The 24,850-nt window shown below is 40.6% G+C and overlaps 1 protein-coding gene across 2 annotated transcripts; it reads right to left on the bottom strand.

The window, feature by feature from the left end:
• Positions 1–667: 667 nt before the first annotated feature.
• LOC137323046 (protein-lysine methyltransferase METTL21C-like) lies at positions 668–22,174 on the bottom strand. Of its 2 annotated transcripts, none has more exons than XM_067986427.1 (5): positions 22,107–22,174; positions 9,846–9,964; positions 4,660–4,820; positions 2,934–3,051; positions 668–1,059 (listed from the first exon to the last, which is right to left on the bottom strand). In XM_067986427.1, exons 2-5 carry the CDS (start codon positions 9,949–9,951, stop codon positions 668–670), a joined length of 777 nt encoding a protein of 258 aa, XP_067842528.1. In that variant the 5' UTR covers positions 9,952–9,964; positions 22,107–22,174. The 2 variants fall into 2 exon arrangements, with proteins under 2 accessions (XP_067842528.1, XP_067842530.1); XM_067986429.1 differs by having other exon boundaries at positions 4,660–4,817.
• Positions 22,175–24,850: the final 2,676 nt, after the last annotated feature.

Below are 24,850 nucleotides of genomic sequence, written 5' to 3'. Positions count from 1 at the left end.
ATTTTGTTAATAAAGCAGTATCAAAGTGCCTTATAATATCTCAGCATTATTGCAGTGAGATTCAGTGATGCTTGAGCCTCATATTGTGTGGTGAAATGTGAGAAAATTGGCTGACCCAGTGGTCCAGAGTTCCCAGATATGCTGGTGCTTCATGGGTTAATTTTGTTTGTTTTTTTGTGTGCTTTTTCTTAAATAGTATTTATATTAGTATAAGAATGTTACTATTTCATTAGTAAATACAAATTTCATATTGGTTAGTTAATGCAAAGAAATTACTATTATATCAATCTGATCAATAAATCAATTATTTAAACTTGAACCTGCATTAGAAGATTAATTGTTTTTAAAGGCAGCAGATTTCATTATAAATTCAAAATTAAAGCAGTTTGTGGCAAACAATGAAAACTATTAGTGAATAGCCAGTAAAATCTTCCAGTATATTTCAGTGTGCTCAGTGTTATAATAAAAGGTGGTGCACAAGATGAGAGAATCTGATTTCTGAAACAGAAATTAGCAATTTACGTAGAGCATAATGTGAAATGTGAAAATTTCAAATGCATTGAATACTGTATTGGCTTTATTTAAGATAGATTTAACAGAAACCACAGTCTCCTCTGAATTATTAAGTGCATTGCTTTCAATAGAAAAAGTGCCTATTTTCCACTAACTACACTTTCTTTGTCCCTTTAAGTATTATCATTTCTGAAGTTGGGATATCTGCCAGAATTATAGTATCAAATGTTGCCTTGAATTTTTCCAAAAATTCATAGTCTGAATTAAATCTTAATTTGTTTGCCCATAATATTACACTGCCTGGTTGACAAAAGTAATCAAATGTAGCCAGTAAATCAGCCAGACAATCATGGTGATAAACAACATCAGCTGCTAGGATGTAATCATAATGATAAACAGATTGGGGAAAGCTTTTATCTAAATCTACATTCCAAACCAACTCCTTAACCTGGGGTTGGTGCTTGCTTCTCCTTCGTGTATTTCTCATAAGATTATATTGTAAGTTTCCAATCACACAAGCGAGATCTGTACTAGTCACATAAGCACCTGAGAGAAAAGGCATAAATAATCAGACATATGGGTGCATACAGAATTGTTATCTATATCAATTTTATATCATTGATAAGTGAATGATATTAAAATATGTTGCTCCATATTAAGTTAATTATGTCACATTGAAAATTATAGAGTGCATGTGACTTCACATTAGCCAGGGGGCCTATGTAAGTCAATAAATACACAAGTAAAATTTGATTATGATTTCTTTAAATCAAAATTCTTGATTATGCTGATCTACTACTTCACCAAACTTAATTTGTTTGAGAGAAACCATATGACTGCTATCAGTGTCAATTACAACAACATTGAAATATGCAGATATCTGGATAAGAGAAGTCATATCTTTACAGTATTAGCCTCACTAAGTTATAAATGCACACAGTGGATTATTACTATGAAGAATTTGAACATTTCACTCCCAAGCAGAAGGTTATTAGGCCAGACTCCTGTCCTGCCTGTCACTTCTCAGCAACATCATTATACTTTTTGACAACTTAATCCAACAGCAGAGAACCTGCTTTTTAAATTAAAAAAATGTTCAAAATGGATAAATTTTTAGGTCTGATTATATGATGGAACATAGAAATCTAAACTTCAAGCCAAATTACCATATTTTACAAAACTTTATGCTGCATTAATCTGTTACATGGTATAAATGAAATGTACAGGTATTGAACTCTAGGAAAGCAAAAATGATTGCCCTCCTCCTCTTCCCATCCAAATCCTGTCAGCCAGTCATAAAATAGCACTAATTTTGGATGATAGTATAACCAAAGCATCTCCAGCAAAGGCTTCTCTTTCCACCCCTACAGAATCACCTTGGGAGCCCCCCAAGGATCCATTGCTACCCCTCTTCTCTTCCTCATCTACATACTGGCTCTTGGTGACACATAGGGTCAGCTTCCATATGTACACTGATGATGCTCTACCTCTCCACGATCTCCCTCTATCCCTCCACTGCCTCTGTGCTGTCAGACTGCTTGTTCAACATCTAGTCTTGGATGAGCCATAACTTCCTCTAGCTAAACGTTGGAAAGACGAAAGCCATCATCTTCAGCCCCCACCATTAAAAACTACCCTCGCCACCAACTCTATCCCCCTCCCCGACTGAACCAGCTTCCTCCCATACTCAAGTTCCTATTTGGCTGTAAGCTGAATTTCCAGGCCCTCATCCTCTCCATCAGAAAGACGGCTTACTTCCCCTTCCATAACAGCACCTATCTCTGCCCCACCTCAGCCCATTTGCTGGCAAAACCCTGATCCACGTGTTTGTCACTTCCAGAGCTGACAATTCTGATGCTCTCCACACTCCATAAACATGAGCTCATCCAAAACTCTGCTGTCTGCATCCTATCCTGTACCAAATCCTGCTCGCCCATCACCCCATCCTTGCTGACCCATATTTGCTCCCAGTCACCTCAAATTTTAAATTTTTATCTTTGTGTGTAAATCCCTATCTCTCTATCTTTCTCCGGTGCTACAGTCCCTTCCCCAAACTCTCTGTTCCTCTGACCGGTCCGTTGCGTACTCCTTCCCTACCGCCCCCCCCCCCCCCACCACCTCCATTGGCAGTCATGCCTTAAGCTGTCTAGGCCCCTCTTAATCCCTTCCCAGTCCTCTGTGCCTCTTCACCCCTCTTCCTTCAAGATCTTTATGAATACCCACCTCTTTGACCAAGCTTTTGGTCATTTCACTTAATACCTCTTTTTTTGGTTGGGTGTCCATTTTTTTATGCCACCATGAAACATCTCGGGATGTTTTTCTACATTAAAGGTGCTATGTAAATGCAAGTTGTTATTGTGAAAATGAAAATAGGAAGAAAAGTATAAATAAAAATCAAGTGCATGCTTCATAATACTAACCTAGTAACCCAGCCACAATAGACAACAGTCCTGTTCCAGCCCCTAGTTCGATTACATTTTTGTCATTAAGGTTCAATTCCTTCCAGCTGTTTTCTAGAAAATGACACAGCTCAACTGCCTATAGGAAGAAACAATTATAACTCTGGTCAATAATTATATTTTTTTTATATATACTAGAAAATTACCTGTGATATTGCCTACAGTAACTTGATGAATAGAAGTATTTTTATTCGTACAAGATGGCAATGAAATTCAGAGACATCAGAAACTTGCTCTTGAGCCAGAGCCTGAAACTACATTGTGACAGTTGACATAATAAAATTGAATGGGAAATGCTGATAGAAAAGCATGACCAAAAGTCAACAGGAGGTAAGGTTTGTGGACAGAAAGTGCATGCCCTATGCAAGGTTTTCAATAATATACAGATGTTCAACCTCAAAGTGAATGTGACAAAACCGAATTTCTGACTATTAGATTGTTGATTTGAATTTTTTTTACCCATGACAACATGAGGGATTTATTAAAAAAAATAAAATGACTAGGCATTAATGACAACAGCCCAAAGCAAGGCAAGTTGTCTGTATGAGTTCCGTGGGCAATGCAATTGTAAATTATATTTCTACAGCTGGTTCTTGGTGCACAATAGGAAATGTAATGTTTAATTGTTTAAATGGCCGAGCTATCCTATTCAATCCCAAATATTCAGTGTAATTGTCCAAATAGCAGCCCAATCTTAAGTAATGAAAGATGCTAATTTGGTCATGTCTTTTGTTCTGATATATCTTCAAAAGAGATCAATACAGATGAGTCAGGGTTCTGGCACAAGTAAAAGAACTAAGTTACTTGAAGGGGGACGGGGGGGGGGGGGGGAAGAGAGAGTGACTTTTGATTGACAGCTAAGTCTCAGGCATTGTTCTGTTTTGCTGAATCCTATTGAGTGTTGAATTTTTCTACTAGTTGGAAGGGGTCATAGGGTCTGAACTAAGAGTAATAAACCTAGGGATCATTTAGCATCAATTGTGTACGTTACTTCAGTTTTCTCATACAGCATACCACCCAAATCGATATTCAAATAGGTGTCATCAGCACTCAACATTTAAGCAACAATACAATAACGTAGTAGCCAGAACAAAACAAAGGGATAATCGTAATTCTTTGTAACTGTACAAAGGTCCTAATGACGAGACTCTGCTTAAGCAATAAAAGAAACTTTATTTTGTATTGGAGTGAGAGACCCTCTAAGTCATTGTAGTTCACCTCAGGGCAGTTGGTTACAGAGCAGCCATGGCAGAGGCCTGGAAGCAGGTCGTCACCTTTTCATGGTGCATGACATAACGAGACCCCAGGAAGGGAAGAAAGTATAAATGCGTTCAACAGGGAGTTAAAAGCCTCAAGCTTCCTCTCAATGCCTCCCTTCAACAAGGCTGACATTGGTAATGCAGCATATGGAGGAATCACAGGGATGAGCCTGGTGATCACAAACATGAACTTGTGACCCCCCTCTATGGCACACACACCACTTTGGAGCTAGAGTATACTGTTGAAAAACACTGCATTCATCATTTTAACTGTTACAAATTGATAGATGATAGTAAATTCACACCAACTCCTGTGAACCATAGGAACTGTGATGTTTATTAGATTTGTTTCTTTATTCTATGTCTCCCATTTTTTTCTTCTCCCCAAGTCTAGGTTCTAAATTTAGTATGTGTTAAGTAAGACACACCCCTGGCCACGTCACAGCTCCATAGCTGTCGACAGATTCTTGGATGATGATCTCATAACCTGCAAAATGGTAGTGTTCCTTTGGAATGTAGTAGTAAACTAAGGGGGACCAAACCATATGAGCAGCTTCTGAAGACTTTTTGGCATCCGTGAGAATTTCTGCTGGAAAGAAAACATAAATCTACAATTAACAAAGACAATATAATTTGAACTGAAATAATACTGTCGCTCTTTATGCATGCCACATATTTTTATTCCTATATATTTTCATTCATAATTTAAAACACACCCTGACTAAGATCTGTCTTCCATTTGTTCACTTATAACGTGACATGGTTTGATACTAACAAGTCCCCAGGGAGGTAAATAAAATTGTACCTTGTCTTTGAAATGGGCTAGCACTGAAAACAGAATCCACTGAATAATCTAACTGTTCATGGCCTTGCTTCTTTCTACAACCTTCCCCAATCTGCGAATTCTCTGTTCCTTCCACTCTGGCATCTTGTGCACCCACCTCCTTTCATCCCAAAGTCGGTGACCATGCCTTGATCCACCCAAGGCTCATGCTCTGGAATTCCCTCCCTAAACTCCTCCACCTCTCCGCCTCCCTCTAATCCCTTAGGAACAGGCGTAGGCCATTTAGCCCCTCGAGCCTGTTCTGCCATTCAATGAGATCATGGCTGATCTGTGACCTAACTCTATATACCCGCCTTAGCCCCATATTTCTTATTACCTTTGGTTAACAAAAATCTGTCAATCTCAGATTTAAAATTAACAATTGAGCTAGCATCAACTGCAGTTTGTGGAAGAGAGTTCCAAACTTCTATCACCCTTTGCATGTAGAAGTGTTTCCTAACTTCATTCCTGAAAGTCCTGGCTCTAATTTTTATGCTATGTTCCCTAGTCCTAGACTCCACAACCAGCGGAAATAGTATCTCTCTATCTACCCTATCAATTCCCCTTAATACCTTGAAAACTTCGATCAAATCACCCCTTAATCTCCTAAATTCCAGGGAATACAACGCTAGTTTGTCTAATCTCTCCTCGTAAATTAACCCTTGGAGTCCAGGTATCATTCTGGTTAATCTACGCTGCATTCCCTCCAAGGCCAATATATCCTTCCTAAGGTGCAGTGCCCAGAACTGAACACAGTACTCCAGGTATGCTCTAACCAGGGCTTTGTGTAGCTGTAGCATAACTTCTATCACCTTGTATTCTAGTCCTCTGGATGTAAAGGCCAGCATTCCATTAGCCTTTTCTGTAGCTGTCCATGACATTTTAATGATCTATGTACATGGACTCCTAAGTCTCTTTAGACCTCCACTGTTTTGAGCTTTTCACCATTTAGAAAGTACTCTCAATTATCCTTTTTTGGTCCAAAGTGGATGACCTCACGCTTGCCTACATTGAAATCCATTTGCCACAGTTTTGCCCATTCATTTAATCTGTTAATATTTCACTGTAATTTTATGCTTTCATCTACACTGCTTACAATGCTGCCTATTTTTGTGTCATCGGCAAACTTGAATGTGTGGCTCTCTACCCCATCATCTAAGTCGTTAATAAATATAGTGAATAATTGACGCTACCACAGATCCCTGTGGGACACCACTAGTCACATCCTGCCAATTTGAGAACCTGCCCATTATCCCTACTTTCTGTCTCCTGCTGCTCAGCCAATTTCCTAATCAGGTCAATAATTTGCCCTCAATTCCATGAGCTTCAACTTTAGCTAACAGTCTCTTATGAGGGACTTTATCAAATGCCTTCTGGAAATCCATATAAACAACATCCATAGACATTCCCTTGTCCATTACTTTAGTCACCTCTTCAAAAAATTCAAACAGGTTCGTCAGGCATGACCTACCCTTTACAAATCCATGCCAGCTCTCTCTGACACTTCATTGATTATGGCTCTATGATGAGCCCAAGAATGTTTTTCCATGTTAAAGGTACTATATAAAGGAAAGTTTTTGTTGTTATTCAAGATGTATTTTAATCAGGACATGCTGGTATAAGTGAAAATGCAACTAGTTTCAGTGCAGCATTGGTGAGGAGCCTGGGTCCGCGTTACCACTTGTTCTCTTGGTTGCAGATTATTTGTGGAGTGCAGAACCCAAGGGTAAGCAAAAAATACTTTGAGGGAGAAATGTTACTAGTACCAACAACAATCTCCCTAAAAGCCTCGAATATATCTAAGTTCTTCTGACCAGGAAAGTTTACATGTTTGGCATTAGATGAACCAACTGAGAAAATATTAGATAATAGATGTTAAGCTCCATGTACCTGCAATCTATTTGCTTTCACAAATGGAAGAAAAAAGCAACAGAACATTTGCTAAAAGATAGAATTCAAATGCGCTACTTCTCCTTTTGTTGTCAAAAGGTTATTGCCTCCTCACAGCAATGTGGAAAAACTAAAGGTGGTGGTGGGGGCATTGTTTTAAATAACACAAGAAGATAGAGAACCACAGCTTATTTAGAATTACATCAAAACATCTTGGAGGTGCAGTATCTTGGTTGTGATTCTTCCCATTGATAACTGAGGCTATTGATCAGCAAGTGGGGGTTAACGGCATCATTCACAGAATAAGAAAGATATTACGAAGGCAGATGAACGGTCTTTTGGCTTACAAGCAATAGAAATATCGAATACCTGAGATTTATGAGTGACTTTTTTTATTCATTCATGGGATATGGGTGTCGCTGACAAGACCAGCATTTATTACCTATCCCTAATAGCCCTTGAGGTGGTGAGCCACCTTGAACCGCTGCAGTTGTGTGGTGAAGGTTCTCCCACAGCGCTATTAGGTAGGGAGTTCCAGGATTTTGACCCAGCGATGATGAAGGAACGCCGATATATTTCCAAGTCAGGATGGTGTGTGACTTGGAGGGGAACGTGCAGGTGGTGGTGTTCTCATGTGCCTGCTGCCCTTGTTCTTCTAGGTGGTAGAGGTCGCGGGTTTGGGAGGTGCTGTTGAAGAAGCCTTGATGAGTTGCTGCAGTGCATCTTGTAGATAGAAACATAGAAAAATTTACAACAGAGAAGGAGGCCATTCAGCCCATCGTGTCTGTGCCAGTCGAAAAAGAGCCACCCAGCCTAATCCCACTTTCCAGCACTTGGTCCATAGCCTTGTAGGTCACGGCACTTCAAGTGCATTTCCAAGTACTTTTTAAATGTGTTGAGGGTTTCTGCCTCTACCACCTTTTCAGGTGGTGAGTTCCAGACCCCCACCACCCTCTGGGTGAAAAAAAATTTCCTCAGCTCCCCTCTAATCCTTCTACCAATCACTTTAAATCTTTGTCCCTTGGTTATTGACCCCTCTGCGAAGGGAAATAGGTCCTTCCTGTCCACTCTATTTAGGCTTCTCAAAATTTTATACACCTCAATTAAATCACCCATCAGCCTCCGCTGAACCAACGAAAACAACCCCAGCCTATCCAATCTTTCCTCATAGCTAAAATTCTCCTGTACTGGCAACATCCTTATAAATCTCCTCTGTACCCTCTCTAGTGCAATCACATCTTTCCTGTAACGTGGTGACCAGAACTGTACACAGTACTCAAGCTGTGGATCTAACTAGTGTTTTATACAGTTCCAGCTTGATCTCCCTGCTCTTATATTCTGTGCCTCGGCTAATAAAGGAAAGTATCCTGTATGCCTTCTTAACCACCTTATCTACCTGTTCTGCTACCTTCAGGGATCTGTGGACAGCACTCCAAGATCCCTCTCTTCCTCTAAACCTCTCAGTATCCTCCCATTTATTGTGTATTCCCTTGCCTTGTTTGACCTCCCCAAATGCATTGCCTCACACTTCTCCAGATTGAATTCCATTTGCCACTTTTCTGCCCATCTGACCAGTCCATTGATATCTTCCTGCAGTCTACAGCTTTCCTCCTCACTATCAACCACATGGCCAATTTTTGTATCATCTGCAAACTTCTTAATCATGCCCCCTACATTTAATTCTAAATCATTAATATATACCACCAAAAGCAAGGCACCTAATACTGAGCTCTGCTGAACCCTACTGGAAACAGCCTCCAGTCACAAAAACACCCGTCGACCATTACCCTTTGCTTCCTGCCACTGAGCCAATTTTGGATCCAATTTGCCACTTTCCTTTGGATCCCATGGTGCTTTTGCTTTTTTGACCAGTCTGCCATATGGGACCTTGACAAAAGCCTTGCTAAAATCCATGTAGACTACATCAAACGCATTACCCTCATTGACCCTCCTTGTTACCTCCTCAAAAAATTCAATCAAGTTAGTCAGACACAACCTTCCCTTAACAAATTCATGTTGACTGCCCTTGATTAATCCATGTCTTTCTAAATGACGGTTTATACTGTCCCTCAGAACTGATTCCAATAATTTGCCCACATTAGGTACACACTGTAGCCACGGTGCGCCGGTGGTGGAGGGAGTGAATGTTTAAGGTGGTGGATGGGATGCCAATCAAGCGGGCTGCTTTGTCGAGCTTCTTGTGTGTTGTTGGAGCTGTACTCATGCAGGCATGCGGAGAGTATTCCATCACACTGCTGACTTGTGCCTTGTAGATGGTGGAAAGGCTTAAGGGAGTCAGGAGGTGAGTCACTCGCTGCAGAATACCCTGCCTCTGACCTGCTCTTATAGCTACAGTATTTATGTGGCTACTCCAGGCTGGTTCTGTAGAGTTTTGCTGCACACAGAGAAAACCTCTATGTTGTATTTACATCTGTAGCTGATGATAAAGACCATTGAGATCACAATAGTTCACAATGTATTGCAATGAAATCTGACAAAGAAATTAATTTTAGAAATATAAATGCAAAGCCAACTGTTACAATGGTATAAATGAAACATAATTTTATGGCAATGGTGCACTCATTGCTCTTGCTGCTGTATTTTCCATACTCCATCATTCCCCTTTTCATGTAGTCTGAATAGCCATATGGCTCTGCAAGCTGATTGGCAAATGATCATTTTAATGTGGAGTTGTTGAGTCAGAATTCTCTTCTGCTGTTTACAGCTCCAACTTTATTTTTTTCTTTATTAACACATTAGACACCATTTAAGAATCTTGACATTTTTGTACTTAATCATGCACTCTCACATATATGTACACACATCCATGCTCAGAGAAAGATAAATACACATTTACTGTAAAGATGCTGATCAATATATATTGGTTAAATATAACTATACCTTCATTTTCACCAGAAGATTTTGTTTCTGGCTGTTCCCCCTGATGTTGAATTTCCAATTCTTCTTCACCCTCTGCAGATATATCTATGGTAGAGATGGTCTCCATTGCAGAAAGATTACTGCACAAGTCACAAATCAGATTATTGCAGAATAATAATACCTTTTGGGGAACAGTTGAGAAGAGTGTTGAGAGAGGAAGGCAGGGAATGGCAAATAGGAAGCTGCTAGCCCCAGTCCAACAGGGGAGCACCACAGATTGGGGGAGTGACTGAGAACATAAGAACATAAGAAATAGGAGCAGGAGTAGGCCATAGGGCCCCTCGAGCCTGCGCCATCATTCAGTCCGATCATGGCTGATCTTCTACCACAACTCCAATTTCCCGCCCCATCCCCATAACCCCATATACCTCAATTCCCTTAGTGTCCAAAAATCTATCACTCTCAGTCTTGAATATACTCAACAACTGAGCATTCCAAAGATTCACAACCCTCTGAGGAACATTTCTTATCTCTGTGTTGGGAAAAGCCTTTCAGTTGCTTAAAGTTTGGGATGGAGAGGGAGGATAAGAGGTCAAATGGAGAGAGTCCAGTTCCCTGTATTTTTCTTTTAGCCTCACTTGTGCTTTGGTGGTTTTTTATTCCAAGTCCTGGTGTTTGTATTTCTCTGTCACACTCCCAGTGTTTTTTTTTTGATTATTGGTCTTTTTTTTAGTCCTGCTGCTGGCCTTGTGCTTTTTAAAAAATGTCCATACACTCTGATTGCTCAGCACTAAAATTCTACGAGAGGATTGCTAAGCTACAGCAAAGTTCTGTGCATTTCAAACATTTTCTGTTTTAAAGCCTTAAAACATGAGGCTAGAAATTGAGTGATAACAGCGGATAAATGCTTAAGGTAATTAATTTCTTTGGGGACAAATTCTAAGCAAACACATTCATAACTATGATTCTCAGAAGCCATCAACTCATGAATTTTTTTTTTGCCTCATATTAACAGTGGACGACAATAATGTCCAATTAACTGGTTCACACAATTCAGTCCTCCAACCAATGTGATTGGTTTTGGTACCCTCCAGACCTGCCTTTAAATTGATCTGATTGAACCTCCAATCCCAATGGCAAAACTGATATTTCTTGTGAAATGCGAAGAAGATAATGAGTGAATTATGCTGTCATCTTATAGTGCTTATAATTGGCATGTATGATTCTGGACTTGATACCTGCTGAATAGCCTCTAGAGCTAACCACCAGGAGGTGGAAGCGAGTGGCCCTGATTGCCTGGCCTGGGCTCAGAGCAGCGCAGCAAGATCATGAATTTACACATAGGAAACATGGTTGGATCTACATCTTCCCTCTTGCGCAGCCCCGATTTTAATCGCTCCACCATTGGTGGCTGTGCTTTCAGCTGCCTGGGCCCTAAGCTTTGGAATTCCCTCCCTAAACCTCTCCACCTGAACCTCTCTCTCCTCCTTTAAGATGCTCCTTAAAACCTACCTGTTTGACCAAGTTTTTGGTCACCTGTCGATGAGAATGCCGCAAGGGTTAATTAGTAGCCTGCTTGCTAGCTAGCTTTAGCACAAGGGGCCTCTCTTCAGCCACCTGTCTGCATGGTTAGTTCTTTATGCGTAAAGCCTGCTTTGTGTTCGTCAAGGGAGTAGGCCTGATAAGGTTGGAGTCTGGTGTGGGGGTCTTTATGCAGCTGTGTAATGAATAACAGTACTATGTGGGACAAGGCCGAAAAACATACCAAGCTAAGGATAAGGATGCCTCCCTTTTCCTGTTGAAACCTTGGCGTCCGCACGTATGGGTACCACCTGTGAGTGGTCTGCCATTCTGTCACTTAGCATGGTCTGCCCAGGCTCTGCTTATGATTGGTTTTAACCCCTTGTTAATCATGTCCCTCCCTTCTCTGAAATGGTATAACTGCATGAACTTTTGTATGTAACCTTGCCTTGCTCTGAGAATCGACCAGACTCTGTGAAGAGTTGAAATCGATACTGTAGACTAAGTCCGCTGCAGCTAATAAAATTGTGTTGAACTTTAAAGGTGTATTCGACTCAGTGTTTGCTGAACCAGACTGAGGGTAAAAGAATCCAGTTTATCATTTGGTGTCAGAAGTGGGATCTCAACGGTCAGTCACCGAGGGTTCACGAAGTAAGAGTCGAATCGTCTCAGACACGGAGGAGGAAATGGCGCCCCGATGTAAGTAGTTTCATTACTACCTCGGTTTTCCTCCAATCCGCCAGTCTGACGACGAGTCGTCCGATCGTTAATACTCGAGTGGTGGCCTTACGAGATTCAGGTCAGTCTGGCGAATACCGGAAGAGACAGAGGTTAGGTCAGTGATCGGATAGCACTGAGGGTCACTATATGTACCAAGGGAGTCGGTAGGTCAGTGATCAAAATATCACTGAGGGTCAGGGTTCGAGTTCCTGGTGATTGGGTATAAACAGGAACTTCGAATCCCTGGTGATTGAGTAAAACAGGAACTGATTGCTTGTGCTGATCGACTACAGAAGGAAGTGCCTGTCTCAAACGCGCAGCCTTAGACCGGTTGTTAAGAGGGGAGATCCCCCACGTGAAGGTCAGGACCCTAAAGTGGGCGTAGAGGCACACAGGCACTTAGGATTGTGAAGCACAAGAAGTCAGGACCATCCTCAAATTCTGTTCAAATACGGTTGTGTTGACTAGTTGACTAGAGTAAAGGAAAACGGGAAATAAAATGGTTAATTGTCTAGATATCACTGCAGAACCGGGCAGTGCCTTACAGACTTTGTGTGAGCAATATCCGGACAAGGCAAAACTATTTAGACAATTGTCAGGGGGACTGAATAAGAAACTGGGGAATGATCAATGGCCATTGGGAGGAACTAAAAACTTAGATGCTGCCAAAAAAGCTCAGGAATTAATTTGGAAAAATAACAGAGGTACCACAGCCAAAGAACTAATTGCTTTATGGAGACAGTACTGTCAAGAAAAAAATCTTGCGTAAGTCAGCTGATTCAACTAAGTGCAGACGCCTGAGCTGGTTAAAGTAGGTGTAGAGAACATATGGCGTCTTGTCCAATCAGCTGAGTTATCAAGTATAGAATTGTGATGGTTAAGATAGGCCTTGATTGTTGTGTAATTATAGTGTGGAGGATTGTATAAACTATAAGCCATGGGCGCCAACGCTAGCAAAATCCCTCCAAAGGGAACACCTGCTGCTTACATGTAAAGAAACTTTGGGAAAGAAACAACTGACGAGTTGATAGTTTGGTCCAAATGGACCAGGACTAAGAAATATCCCTTTCCCGAAGACGGTACATTTAATATGGATAGAATTAAGTGACTAGAAAAATGTTTAAAAGACAGAGACCCGAAAAAGAAAGGTTCTGTTGTTCCAGTGTACTGTCCCTTTAAAAAGCCTGTCCTGATCAGTGTTTTTTGTCGGTGTTGTGGGCCACGCCCCCTTCTTACTGCGTCTTACGTGTTTTCTTCTTTTGTGTAATGTATCTGTTTTGTCTTGTGTTTAATTCTGATATTGCTGAATTAAATTGGAGTTATTGAGGTTAAGTGACCTATTAAATTCTGGTTCTTATAAAATGTGAGCATGTTAAATTCCAGACATGGGATCTTCTAAAAAATTGGCATTTTGAATTTTTATCTTGTGATTGGCTGTGGTTTAAAAAGAGGTTTAAAAAATTAACGGGACAGATAAAAAAAAACTATCTGGTATCACCGTGCTAGGGAAAGTCGGAAAGCTGGAACAGCTCGGAGCGTTGATTATAATCACACCCACTAAAAGTATGTGAAAAAAAAAGTGAATTGGACAGCAAATTATAGAACTTACGAAGACTAACTATAAACTAAAATGTACAATGGGAGATGTTATTTCCTGGTATGAATTTTTTTTTTAAAAAGAATTTATGTGCAAATTACGTTGACATATGCTGAGAACGCTCCGTGAATCTGATATCTGACTCCGTCGGTTTGTTAAAAGAGTTTAACCCTGTAAGATTCTCAAAAGTTCACAGATGCCCCAAAAACTCAGAGAAAAACCCTAAAGAAATTCACCTTTACCCTGAGTATGGGAAAACTTTGGCCATTGACTATAATCCTAAAATGGAAGGATAGTTGAGAGGTCACCAGACGAAATCCACAACCCACACGTGGAAGGTGGGAGAATTACTGCTTCAGACATGTCTCTGTTTTCATGCAAAACCGACCGCAGGGAGTCGACAATCACTCCCATTGAAAGAGGCAACGTTTTCCAGACTGGTGGGGCCATGCTTTTGTTTTAATGCAAAACCTATCAACACCTAGGACGTTGGATACAAAAGGAAGCCTTATGTGACAAGCTCTAAATCAGAATTAAAACAATGACACATTGGGAGAAGCAATTTGCAATATGATTGGGAACATCAAAAGGCCATCAAAGAACTTTGTAAGAACTGTTTAAACAGACCATTGTAAGAGAGACAGCCACAAGGCGAAAGCTCTCGCTCTCTCGCTCTCTCTCTGGCTTGCTGGCTCTGGTGGGCTGCTTGTGTTGGTTCTGCCTGTGTCTGGAAAGAAGAGCAGTTTGTAGTTTCCAGTAAACAACAAGGCGAGGGGAAGGCAGTTTGACAAGGAAGATCAGCAGCTCTAGAAGCAGGCCGACACACAAGAAGAAACTGTCTTGGTTCTGCCTGTGTCTGGAAAGGAAAGCAGTTTCCAGCAGACAACAAGGAAAGCAGTTCGACAGGGAAGGACAGCAGTTCGAGAAGCAGGCCGACACACAAGAAGAAACCAGAGCAACAGTCCCAGTGACCATCAGACACCTCGCAGCAACAAGGGCCTTACGAAACAACCAACTGAATATTACCACCAACCAACCGGGTAATATTGAGCCACCGCGACCAAAGAAAACTAACTCGGGAGAAAACCGAAGATCTGCAAAGTTTCCACTCTGCAATCTATTTCTGACTTACCTCTGGGTGAATTACTGTCAAGGTTTCGTTTGGTGAGCATTATCCCTGGTCCTTTAGAGTCCAACCTAGCGAGTACAGTGGGATTGGGAGGGGTGAGGTATCCTTCTACTGTAATTTCCCTCGTGTGTACTGAAGTGTTCCCCATTTTATTAGAGTGTTAAGATTGTTGTGTTGTACTTCCTCTCTTGAATAAAGGTCAAAGTTTCTTGCACCAAAACCAGTTGTCCGCTGCACTTTGTCACAACCCCCAAATAAGTCCAAGGTCTAGAACCCAGGGAGTGGGAGCGATTCGGACCGCTCAGAAGTCAGAGGTGAAGCTGACACACACCACCACCCCCTACAACCCCTTCCAAGAACATCGACATCTGTTTTCAATTCACCAAGACAAAATGAGGTTTAATTGTAAAAGAAAAGACAAAGTGCAGATTTAAAGAATTACAAGTTACAGTTGCAGGATGATCTCTAGTTATAAATTAAACTGATCTTCGAAGCATTTTGTGCTATTGAGATTGATTGAACACTGTGATTAAAATAAATCTCAAAAATAGTGTGCAAAAATATAGTATAAAGCAATCCACAAATGTGAGAAGTAAAAAAGAATCAGTCAAACCTGTGTGAAGAGAAAATTTGAAGGTGGGATGTGGAGACGTAATCTCAGAGGGAGAAGTATCAAATTACTGTTACACGAGAGAGCCAGTTAATATTAACCCCTTCCATCCCAAGAAGCCAGACTGTCATGCCAAGAGCAGTTCAAACAGATAGAAATGACCCAGTCGGTTGAGAACTGTCTGAGGCTTGCCCAGAACACAGGTGAACATGAGGTAACAATTGGTATAGGTTGTATTATTAAAATTGACCCAATTACTCGGAAATGCCAAAGGCTACAATTGACTGAGATATAAGTTTCCACACAGACAATACTACAGTGAAAAAATTGATAAAAAAGGAATGTAAAACAAATCGTATGAAAAGAAAGCATAGGTTAGACAATTGGAAGTCCATTACTTGAGCTATGTACTGACACAAGGTACTAAACGCCTATCAGTTTTACCCCGCCACAGTATGATAAGGAAGTTCGACAAGTTCTGGGGCTATTCAATTTTATTTGAAACTAATAGTAGCTCCAATACAAAATCTGATCAAAGAAGGGAGACCTTCCCTGACAAATTATATAACTCGCATTGAGAATGCTAAGAAAATTCAACAATTATATCAACACCTCCTAACTCAAGTGTTAAAACAAAGCGAGACATGGAATGCAGGTGGACATTGTAAAAGAGATAGACAAATATGGAGACGTAAAGGTCTGTGATAAATCATATAGCAACTGCCTTTAATACGGATGCCTCAGTTGTTAACACCATTGATTTGGACATCTTGAAAACACGGAGATTAGGAATTGGGGTTGTGAATTCCAGTCTGCAGTCCTACGTACATCTGTATGTGGGAGAGACAGTGTTTATTTCAGACAGGCTGCGTGCTCCAGAGAGAGAGAGAGAGAGGGACTAGGCAATTTCTCTCTCCTGTTTTGTTTTCTGATTTTGTTTCGGGTAAAAGGGATTATTCCTTTGGGCAAAATAATAATAAATGATGATTTGACAAATTAACCCCTTGGGCTCTCAAGAAGAGCTGCAATGGATTTTCTGTGTTTCTTTTAAAACAGGTGACCCTGGTTATTGGGACCACGTGAATATTGATGGTGCAGGATTACCAAGAGTAGTTCTTTGACATAAAATGGCTTTACAAAGTTACGGTGCAACCTTTGCTGGAGAAATTTGGTGCAGGAAACGATCCAGTGGTGTTAAAAATTTAAGACTTTAGCTGCAGACATCAGCAGATACCAAATGTCATAGCGTTGTGATATCAACCTGATTCTCTTCTTTTGAAAACATTTTGATCTGTTTTATTTTAACCTATTTATTGTCTTCCCAGACGGAGTGCTCGAGGTGGGAAGATATGGGAGTTACATCCAAAAGTAATTACGAGCACTTCATCTCTACTATAAAACCACAAAGCCTGGACATAATTTGTTTCTGAAATTGGAATTGATAAGAAAAATTTATATGAGTTGCTATTCAAGCCCTCGAGAAAGGAAAAAATTTTACTTGTAATTTAAGGGGATAATCAAATTATATTTTAAAATAAAAGAAGTCCAGTCTAAATGGTTCCTATTGAATGCTGTGTATCAAGGAAGAATTCTTTTTGAGAGGGAAGAAAATTTTACATTGACAAGTCCTGTCAGTCCAACAATACTGCTCTCAAGTTGGGATAATTGTGAAATGATAGAAGGGACTCGGGCACAATGTAGTGGGATATCTTAGGAAATGAAAAGCGGTTCAACAAGAAATTACGTAAAATAAATAAATTTTGGGATATTGGACCGGACTGTAAATATTGTATCGGACAGTAACGTTCCTCCAGGGCTCATGATAGGTAATATAATGGGTTATGTAAAATTGGATGAGAGGAAGTGATTGAGAATTAAAGTAAAGAAACAGAGAAATTACACCAAATGGGAATTTCTCTAAAGTCATTGAATTGGGCATGATTAAAAAAAAAATCAATCTGGCATAAATATACAATCTAGTGAAAGTCAGGAAAGTGTAGTTGAGGATAGTAAATTGATAGCTTTCTCGTGGAGATATTTGTGTCCTTGCCTATAATGAACAATGAGAAAGCTACACTCAATAGCCTGGCCACTACCCTGACATCGGGACCATGCAGGGGGAGATAAGCACTCTAGACACCCCTGATCTTTTTGATAAGATAACCTGAAAACCTAAGAATGGTTACAGTGGACATAAAAGATACAAATGTATGTTGCCATCATCTGAAACGGAGACCAGGATGAAGAACATGATTACAAAGGCCTATGGCCTGGTGAGCTATTGCAACCACTCTTTAAACAAACCAGTTGCTTTTACAGGACTGAATCCTACAGGACATATGATGTGTGCCATGGAAAACACGTTCGGGAATACCATGAGGAAGAAGAGACTGGCCAGCAGAAAGTTAATATCCAAGAACACTAAGCTCATTCCTATGAGATGCTGCTAGTATGCGGAGATACATGAAGAAGATACATTGAAGAATGAGTCTCAGACAACCTCAGTTACTTGACAATAGCACAACATGAAATGGGTAATGTGGTCCAGGCGAGTGAGAAATGCTTTTAAACAAGGCACTGACACATGGTCCATAGAGAAACCAACTAATTAATGAAACAGTCAGGAAACACTGGTACCAATCAGAAGGACTGAAATTAAAGTAAAGAGGGACATAGTAATTTGGATTTCCAAAATTCAGGGTTATGTTCCCATCAGAAACAATATTTAGAAGATATCCACATGATGGATACAAAATTACAAAATTATGAGGGGCCCAGATAAAGTAGACAGGAAGTACTTGTTTCCCCTAGCAGAGGGTTCAAGAACTAGAGGACATAGATTTAAGCTGATTGGCTGGAACAAAATTAAAGGGATGTGTTACTAGACATGCTTGTCACTGTATGTCCACATACTGTTGGACACAGCCCAGAAGCACAGTGTGGGTTTAACAATACCGGTACCAATCGGGATATTAACTGTACCATGGAGGCCCTAGAGGCGGATCTGAAACCCACTCAAGTGGCATATGCCGGAGAGGGCGAATACTGTGTTACAACTAATTTGAAAACATTTAAATATGCCAGTCTAACTTGTGATATTTTAAGTCCAGAATTCTACTCCATTTCTGAAGTCCCGATTCAGTTTGGACCCGAGGAACTGGTAGAGATACACCGGCATAACCTCACCACCTTACAAGTTTTTGAGAATGTCAAAAAGGACTTAAAAGAATATCAGGACACATTTGGGTATCTGACACCCCTGTTGCCTAAATACTTGAAAGCATTGCGAATGGAGATACGCCTCTCCCAGAAGGTTTATTATAACCTACAACAGGACAATAAAAACATTAAGCATGACATTGACCAAATTAAAGTCACCACTTGGTGAGATGACCGCTGGAATTTGGGACTGAATATACAGATCCATCTTTGGATTAGATTAATTTCATATGTATTAGTCGTAGTGCAGTTTGTTGTAATGTGCTTCTTGATTTTCATTGCATGTAATAAATGTAAGCAGAGGATGAAGGGTTTGGCAAAGATAGTAAAACAGAGCCTGAGTGAGAATGTCCCCATTGTCTCTGTGGTTACAACTAAGAAAACATCTTAATGGTACCGGGAGTAGCACCTGCTGGGGTAAGGTGCATGTAAAAGGGAAGACAATCATAGTTTGATAGGATTATCAGATGCTCTACCTCTCTTCCACCCGGACTGGTGGCCAACACGAAGGGAACCTGGTTAAGATGAGGTACAGCATCTAACGGGATATTGTAGGGATAAAATTTGGATTAAGGGATATAAAGGGGAGGGCCCCAATTCACAGGTATAGAATTGTCTGAAAGGTACCATTCAGTCTAGTTAGGCTGGAAACAAAAAATACAGCGCCATGGGATATTTGACTATGTTAGCCCTTTTCAAACTAACATGAATAGGTTTAGCTGACCAAGGACATTCGCAGCTTACTTAAGAAATGTTTAGAAGGAGTCTGTTCCCGAGAAGAGATAAGAGTACAAATGTCTGAGTTCTATTGGGACTTCTCTAGTTTAAGGGCTAGTCATATTCATTGTTATAATTCTTATAGTTTATTGCTTACTTAAATGTTGTTGCACTGCAGAACCAGTGAGCACCGTAATAATTAGTTATCATGGAATGATAAAAGGGGGGGATGAGAATGCCGCGAAGGTTAATTAGTAGCCTGCTTGCTAGCTAGCTTTAGCACAAGGGGCCTCTCTTCGGCCACCTGTCTGCATGGTTAGTTCTTTATGCGTAAAGCCTGCTTTGTGTTCATCAAGGGAGTAGGCCTGATAAGGTTGGAGTCTGGTGGGGGGGTCTTTATGCAGCTGTGTAATGAATAACAGTACTATGTGGGACAAGGCCGAAAAACATACCAAGCTAAGGATAAGGATGCCTCCCTTTTCCTGTTGAAACCTCGGCGTCCGCACGTATGGGTACCACCTGTGAGTGGTCTGCCATTCTGTCACTTAGCATGGTCTGCCCAGGCTCTGCTTATGATTGGTTTTAACCCCTTGTTAATCATGTCCCTCCCTTCTCTGAAATGGTATAACTGCATGAACTTTTGTATGTAACCTTGCCTTGCTCTGAGAATCGACCAGACTCTGTGAAGAGTTGAAATCGATACTGTAGACTAAGTCCGCTGCAGCTAATAAAATTGTGTTGAACTTTAAAGGTGTATTCGACTCAGTGTTTGCTGAACCAGACTGAGGGTAAAAGAATCCAGTTTATCATCCTAATATCTCCTTATGTGGCTCAGTGTCAAATTTTGTTTGATAATCACTCCTGTGAAGTGCCATGGGATGTTTTACTACGTTGAAGGCACTGTAAAAATGCAAGTTCTTGTTGTGTTGTGCTGGAGCATTCTTTGAATGAAGGCAGAGGGCTACAGCTTTTTTGTGGGGGTTGTGCCAAATGTAAAATCCTGGCTACACTCCTATAGAATGAATGTGATACACCCAATTACATACCTTCCCCTTTGTTCTTTCCTTTCCCCCTTTTCCCTGGCTCTGTACTTGCTTAAAAACTGTTAATCTCTAACTTCTTCCAGTTCTGATGAAAGGTCGGCGACCTGAAACGTTAACTCTGTTTCTCTCTACAGATGCTGCCTGACCTGGGCGTTTTCCAGTATTTTCTGTTTTTATTTCAGATTTCCAGCATCTGCAGTATTTTGCTTTTGTTCCTGTAGAATTAAGTTGTTATTATTCTAATATTAATTAGAAACAGAGTGACCAAACCTGACTACATTTTCCTTAGCACCTCACTGTATCAGGACATATGTAAGGAGTCGTACAACACCAGGTGTATTTAAATAAAGCTGTTGGACTATATCCTATTTAAATAAAGCTGTTGGACTATATCCTGGTGTTGTACGGCTCCTTACATTTGTCCACCCCAGTCCATCATCGGCATCTCCACATCATATCAGGACATAGTAATGCAGAGTAGCAAGTCATTCAATCCAGGACAGACACACAGTTGGAACAGAGACAAAGAAGTATCACTTTAAGAACATAAGAACATAAGAAATAGGAGCAGGAGTAGGCCAATCGGCCCTTCGAGCCTGCTCCGCCATTTAATAAGATCATGGCTGATCTGATCCTAACCTCAAATCTAAATTCATGTCCAATTTCCTGCCCGCTCCCCGTAACCCCTAATTCCCTTCACTTCTAGGAAACTGTCTATTTCTGTTTTAAATTTATTTAATGATGTAGCTTCCCCAGCTTCCTGGGGCAGCAAATTCCACAGACCTACCACCCTCTGAGTGAAGAAGTTTCCCCTCATCTCAGTTTTGAAGGAGCAGCCTCTTATTCTAAGATTATGCCCCCTAGTTCTAGTTTCACCCACCCTTGGGAACATCCTTACCGCATCCACCCGATCAAGCCCCTTCACAATCTCATATGTTTCAATAAGATCACCTCTTATTCTTCTGAACTCCAATGAGTAGAGTCCCAATCTACTCAACCTCTCCTCATATGTCCACCCCCTCATCCCCGGGATTAACCGAGTGAACCTTCTTTGTACTGCCTCGAGAGCAAGTATGTCTTTTCTTAAGTATGGAGACCAAAACTGTATGCAGTATTCCAGGTGCGGTCTCACCAATACCTTATATAACTGCAGCAATACCTCCCTGTTTTTATATTCTATCCCCCTAGCGATAAACGCCAACATTCCGTTGGCCTTCTTGATCACCTGCTGCACCTGCATACTAACTTTGGAAGTGAGGTTTGGTAATGAATCACTAACTTGGTTAATCGAGTCCGTAGCATTATTTGTTTACAACCCAATTAAAAAAGATAGACTGATCATGTTACTTGGAATCATTCCCCATTATTTCTTCATCATTACTTTGGTATGCTTTAATATTTTTAGGTTGGTCATTTACCAGCTTTACCAATCAGTGCTGCAGATATACACACGGCCATGCAAACCCTTTCTTTAGTAGCTGGTAAATCTTTATGAAGATACAATTTATTTCTCACAAACATAATTTGTTTCTAATGGTTAGCAGTAATGCATAATAAATCTTAATTCAAATTAAGTGCAAATATTTCCATGAAACTTGAGGAAAATATGAATGAAAAAAATCCAATTATGTATATGTGTGAAGGAAAATTAAATAAATTTGTGCACAGTTGAATAACTAAGCAGCATAAATTAGTAATATGAAAATATGCAAAATAAAACTTGTACCTTTTCTAAAGTAGATTCAGAACAATGATGTGTCTCCACTCCTGAGAAATGTCAGCAGCATTCAGAGTTGGACTGCAGTAAATAAAGCTACCTCTGGAGAACACTCCTCCCCTCCTCTAAAAGCCAAGTGGTATTGGCCCAGAATTTGCTGTAGCCAGTCAACAAATGGCACCCGCCGTTAGTTAAACTTGCCCTTGCCTGTTTAATCTCCATGAGATTTTGCACTGAAAGTTGCTGGAAACACGAGATGGAAACTGTGCAGCGCCCTCTACAGGGCATCTGGGACCTGAGTGAACAGGGCAAGCAACTGTGTAACTCCTTAATCATTCAGATTGAAGGATTGTGAAATGAACAGTGCAGCCTGACCAAGTAGGTGTAAGTTAGAATTGTGAATTCAATGTCAAATCAGGTACAGAAAGAGAAATAAAGAGTGGGAAAGAAAGATTGGACTAAGAGAGAAAGAGAAAGGAAAAAAAATATTTTAATTAAATCTCCAACTACAATTAAAACCTGAAGTAATGAGACTCCACACTTGTACTAGTTAATTTTCAGTGCCAGAGAGGTGGTTTGGCCGTGATTAACATTTATCATGCCGTTAAAAAGGGTACTTAGACTGAAATGGACAAGCTCTAACTTTCTGTGGCGAGTTTAGTTTGTGTCTACCATGCAAGGACAGGAACTTCATGCCATTCAATGCATTTGAATTGTGAGTCAGACAGTGAGATGCCATTTTGGCGAAGCTAACGGAGGAGCGGCACATCTCAGACAGCAGCTTCCGGATTTTCACATTTAACTGCGTATCTGCCCTCGTCTGAAGTTGCTGTGCGATTTGCGCATAAATAACGGTGAGCACCGTTAGCCTCACCGTTTATTTTGACGGCAAATTCTGGCCCACTGTTATTGGATCATGTTGCTTTGTAATTGACAATGACAACAGAATTCAATGGGCCGGATTTTGCTGTAAAAATAACAATGAGGCTAACAGTACTCACTGTTATTTATGTGCAAATCAGACAGTAACTTCTGACGACCGCATATGCGCAGTTAAACGCGGAAATATGGAAGTCGCTGATCGAGGTGCGATCCTACTCCAAAAGCTGCGCGAAAACGGCATCTATCCGTCTGATTCCCCATTCAAATGTATTGAACAGCATGAAGTTCCTGTACTTACCTCATAGATACGGACTAAACTCACCAAAAAAAGTTAGGGCTTGTCCATTCCAGTGTAAGTACCATTTTAACGTCTTAATTACTGCCAAACAATCTCTCTGAAAATTAATTTATACAGGTGTGGAATCTCATTCCTTCAGCTTTTAATTATTGTTGGACATTTAAAAAAAAATGTTAATACTTCTTATATCTGAGTCTTTTACCTCTGTCTCTTCATCCAATCTTTCTTTCCATCTCTTCATTTCGCGTTCTGATTTGACATTGAATTCACTATTCTAATTTGCACTGCCTGGTTCAGACTCTGCACTGCTCATTAATGATTCTTCAGTCTGATTGATTAAGGTGATACACAGTTGCTTGCCCTGTAAAGGGCGCCATGTCATTTGGCTGCCCTGTTGACAGCAACTTGCCATACAAAACCCCATAGAAAGTCTATAGGCATGTGCAAGTTGAATGAATGGCTAGTGCCGTTCGTTCGCTACTCACAGCAAAATCCAGTCCATAATCTAATAGCAACAGAATTCACACACTTGCTCCTGCCTGAAGGAGCCCTTTTGCTGGTTTTGGATAGGTTCGATGTTACACTGACCTCATCCATGCAATACATCACGTCTAAAATGCTGAGCAGCTGCAATTCCTCTATATAGTAGAAGGAGAAGGGCACATCTGTAAGAAGGATTGCACTCCACATTCCTCCATGATTTAGGCATCCTGAATATGGACTAGCCTTAATTCATTAGTCTCTAATCCTGAATCCCTGGATGCTCTAATGTTGGAGTGTGTAATCTATCAAAGGTGTCTACTGATCACAGTCAGGACATCAGATGCAAACATCTGGCATGATTTGGGCATTGAGAGAATCACCCTGAATAAAAGGCGTGACTTTCCACCGAATTTACAATAGGAGATCGGGAGAACCCTTGTGGAAATTTTACCCCTGCATTTGCTCCCTGAATTGGACTGACTTAGACGTAGATTCCTGAACAGTGCAAGATGATCTCTGGGAGGAATAATCTCAGAACTTCAACAGAAAGATGTTTATTTAATTACTCATTTGAACAAACAAATGTAAATGACCCAGAAAGGGATCTGTTGGTCTGAGTGTGGTGTCTGTTTAGCACAATGCTGGACCTGGGCTAAGCTCCTCGACTGTACCTTGCTGCACACAGGCCTCTGCCCAGCCAGGACAGGACAACACTCTACCTAGGCACGTTTGCAGCATGTACAACAGTCGGCTTCAGGGCAATTGATTCTAATGTTATGAGAATGGGCAGCAGCCTCTGTCCTGTTGCATTAAAAAGGTGCAATACTAAATTTAAAATGTTTACGTGAGGTCCAACAAACTGGACAGGTTTTAAGCTTGGCTTAACTAGTATGAACTCCAAGCAGTGTGAGACTACCTACTGACATTGATCTCACATATCTTGTGTGTTGGGGAGCCAGGTCACCAAACTCATTCTTGATTTACATTGATGTGGACCCAAAACCACTTTGCTTGATGCAAAAGTGCGAATGTAACAGCTGCCTAAAATATGAAACGATACAGATAAGGTAACCCTAGAATATTACTTCCA

The sequence above is a fragment of the Heptranchias perlo genome, chromosome 6 (genome assembly GCF_035084215.1).
Source record: "Heptranchias perlo isolate sHepPer1 chromosome 6, sHepPer1.hap1, whole genome shotgun sequence".
Lineage (NCBI taxonomy): Eukaryota > Metazoa > Chordata > Chondrichthyes > Hexanchiformes > Hexanchidae > Heptranchias > Heptranchias perlo.
Note: the sequence above shows the minus strand (reverse complement) of the source record. Positions and strands in the feature narration are given on the sequence as shown.